This window comes from Marmota marmota, unplaced genomic scaffold (genome assembly GCF_001458135.2).
Source record: "Marmota marmota marmota unplaced genomic scaffold, marMar, whole genome shotgun sequence".
Classification (NCBI taxonomy): Eukaryota; Metazoa; Chordata; class Mammalia; order Rodentia; family Sciuridae; genus Marmota; species Marmota marmota.
The window spans coordinates 2496027-2498909 of record NW_026000001.1 but is presented as its reverse complement, the minus strand read 5'-3'; the positions used below and the strand labels follow the sequence as shown (position 1 = coordinate 2498909).

Here is a 2883-nt window from a genome sequence, read left to right as displayed (position 1 = left end):
AAAAAAAAAAAAAAAAAAAAAAAAAAAACCTATAGTAAGCAAATTTCTGGTTCAGTTTCCAGCCCACAGTGCCCTGCACAAAATATCTGACAGAAATAAAGTATTATTAAAATACGAGCACTTTTAGAATTTCAAAAAAAAAAGGTGGAGAGAAAAGGAATATCCATGAAGCCGTGCCATGAGGAGTGCGGACTGAAGCAGCCTGGGTCCGGGCTCTCAGTCTGCTCTGCTGTGGCGCTGGGTGAAACATCGGGGCCGCACCACCCACCCACCTTGGTTTTCATTTCGAGATGGTCTTGCTAAGTTGCCCAGGCTGGCCTAGAACTAGGGACCCTCCTGCCCGAGCCTCCGGAGCCCCTGGAGTCACAGCATGCGCCACCGCACCCGGCAGCCCTGTTTCCAAGCTACTCAACAATGGAGTTGTTAGCGGGTACAATGACAGACGGGGCTGGCGCGTGGCTCAGCGGAGGAGCATGTGCCAAGCAGGCGGAGGGCCCTGGGCTGCTGGTGACCCGGCATTGGACCTGACCGAAGCCCCCGTCTTCAGCAGTACTGACGCCCGAGCAGCCGTGCTGAGTAAAGTCCTGTGACAGTGGGCTTCCGGGACGTGCGCCTAACTGCACCCTCACACTCAGGCCCACGGTCAGACCCTGCTCGACAGCTTCAGCAACAATTAAAGAAAAAAGGTCCTCACCTATGTCACCGGCAGGGCTGGGGGCGGATCCGTGGAAGATCAGCTCTATGAGCGGGGACGCTGGCCCCGAGTGGAACTTCTTCAGAGCCACCAGAGCCCTGTGGGGGAGAGAGCACCAGAGCTCGAGGGAAGCCAGCAGCTCAGGCCAGCGTCTCACACGGGGCCCGGGCCAGGGCCGCAGCCCGGGAGCCCACCTGCCTCCACACACTCACGCCTTCAGCCGCTTGTACGTGACGTCATTGGCGAGCTTCAGCAGCCTGTAGGAACTCTCTCGATCCAAGTCCAACTGGAGGTCCTGGGACTCGTCAAAGGCCACCGTGACAGACTTCTGGGTGATACGGGTCAGGATCCCAGAGGCCAGCTGACCACCTTCGTGGGCAGCACCATACAGACCCACAATGTCACCTGTGAAACCCAAGCCACATCGCATCAGAACTGGAAAAAGCGAGGTACTGTTTTGTGTGATACATTCCAGGACATTTCAAATATGACGCCGTTGTGACTTTGTCCTCCTGCCTTTGTTCCCTGTGCTCGAGTCTCTGCCTCCCCTGTCACATCCCTGGCCACAGATGGGTCCACAGATCCACCGGGGCCCCGGCTGGGCACCTGGACGGAGACCCACAGCCGCCAGCTGGGCCAGGCACTGAGGGCGCAGGGGGAAAGCCGCGTCTGCAGCCCCAACAACAGGACAAGGGCGCCAGACCTCAGCGTGCCGGGGCTGCCCCCAGCTGTCCCCGCATCGCCTCCTCTCTCCAAATCCAGCCAGGACTCCAACAACCACTGGGGCAAGAGTCAATCAAAGCACTGTCCCCTCAGAACAAGGCAGAGACTGACGGTGAAAAGGACGTCGTGACAGCCCCTCTCCGGGTTCCCTGGGCTGCGGCGTCAGGCAGCAACTACTGACTGTCCCTCCTGTCAGGCTGTGAGCTCCGCAGAGCCTGCCTGGCAGGGGAAGGTCTGGGAGTCCACAGCTGCACACCCGGCCATGGGGACCAAGGCCAAAGCCACCCCCTATGTGACAAGAGTCACGGGTGGCTCCTGGACCGCCCATGTGACAACAGTCACGGGTGACTCCAGGACACCCCTGTGATCATGGTCACGGGTGACTCCAGAGCTGTCCCTGTGTGACAACAGTCACAACGTGAAGGGAGCTGAGCATGGTGGGCACGCTGTAATCCAGCTGCTCAGGAGCGGGGCAGGGGACCAAAGCTCAAGGCCAGCCTCAGCCACCGAGCGGGACCCCGTGTCCAGGTAAAATAAGAAGGGCTGGGGGCGGCGTCTGGTCGGCATCAAGATACACACCGGAAGTGAAGCTGTTGCTGGGAAGCACCCCGGCAGAGCCACCCCGCCTGGGCTCCAGGGTGACCAGCAGCCGTCCGTACAGCCCCGTGCGCTGGCTGGACACCTGCAGCTTGAGCAGACACACGCCCCGGCTCTGGAGCTCCTTCAGAGAGATGCTCTCCTGCCAGGACCTGCAAGACACCCAGGGCAGGGCTTCCGGCTGTCCCTCACCAGCTTCTGCTTCCCCGCCCACGGGAGAGAGGGGACAGAGACAGGAAGACAAGCGTCTGCCCAGGCACGTCCTCTCAGAGAGCCGAGCCTGCCCCGCCCCAACTGGCCCTCCCCATCCTCCAGGGCAGCTGATGCCAGGACCTCTGGGCTTTGGCTCCCACCACGCCCTGGTCCCCATCAACACTAGGTCCCACTGCTGCCCTGATGCCCTCGCCGCCTCTCATCCTCCACCCCTGGCACCACCTAGGGCCACTACTGCTAACCTGGACTAAACTTGGCTCCTAACTGCTTATCTCTGGGCTCTGCCTGCCCAGCTGCCCCAGGGCAGCGCAGTGCCCACCGACCCATCCCCTCAGCTGCCCTCCCTCGCCAAGAGCCATCCTCGGTGCACAGTGGCAGGATGAGCCCCTCAGCAGGCCCTCCTGAGCCTGGCCCTTCCCTACTTTCCCCGATGGTCGGGAATGGCCGGGGCCATGTGCAGCCTCTGTGCTTGATGCTGAGCACCTGACGCAAAAGGATGGGTTTGTTCTCAGACAAGGTGTGGGGTGGAATTGTGGAATTGTTTCGCCATGAGGTAAAGCAGGCTCAGAGACCACCTGCGAAGCCTACCCACCATAGTGCAGGAGCTGGGATCCCACTGAGCTCCCAGCCAGCAGGGTCAGAGGCCTCTCAAGCAG

At 60.7% G+C, this 2883-nt stretch overlaps 1 protein-coding gene across 1 annotated transcript in view; it reads right to left on the bottom strand.

Annotated features, from left to right (window-relative positions):
• The window catches only part of Ighmbp2 (immunoglobulin mu DNA binding protein 2), a 23913-nt gene extending 21490 nt beyond the window's left edge, over window positions 1-2423 (bottom strand). The window contains exons 1-3 of the mRNA XM_048807610.1: window positions 1997-2423; window positions 907-1099; window positions 695-792 (exon numbers count right to left, since the gene is read on the bottom strand). Of these exons, the coding sequence (XP_048663567.1) occupies window positions 695-792; window positions 907-1099; window positions 1997-2384 (679 nt within the window). The 5' untranslated portion in view covers window positions 2385-2423. The remainder of the gene's footprint in view (window positions 1-694; window positions 793-906; window positions 1100-1996) is intronic.
• Window positions 2424-2883: the final 460 nt, after the last annotated feature.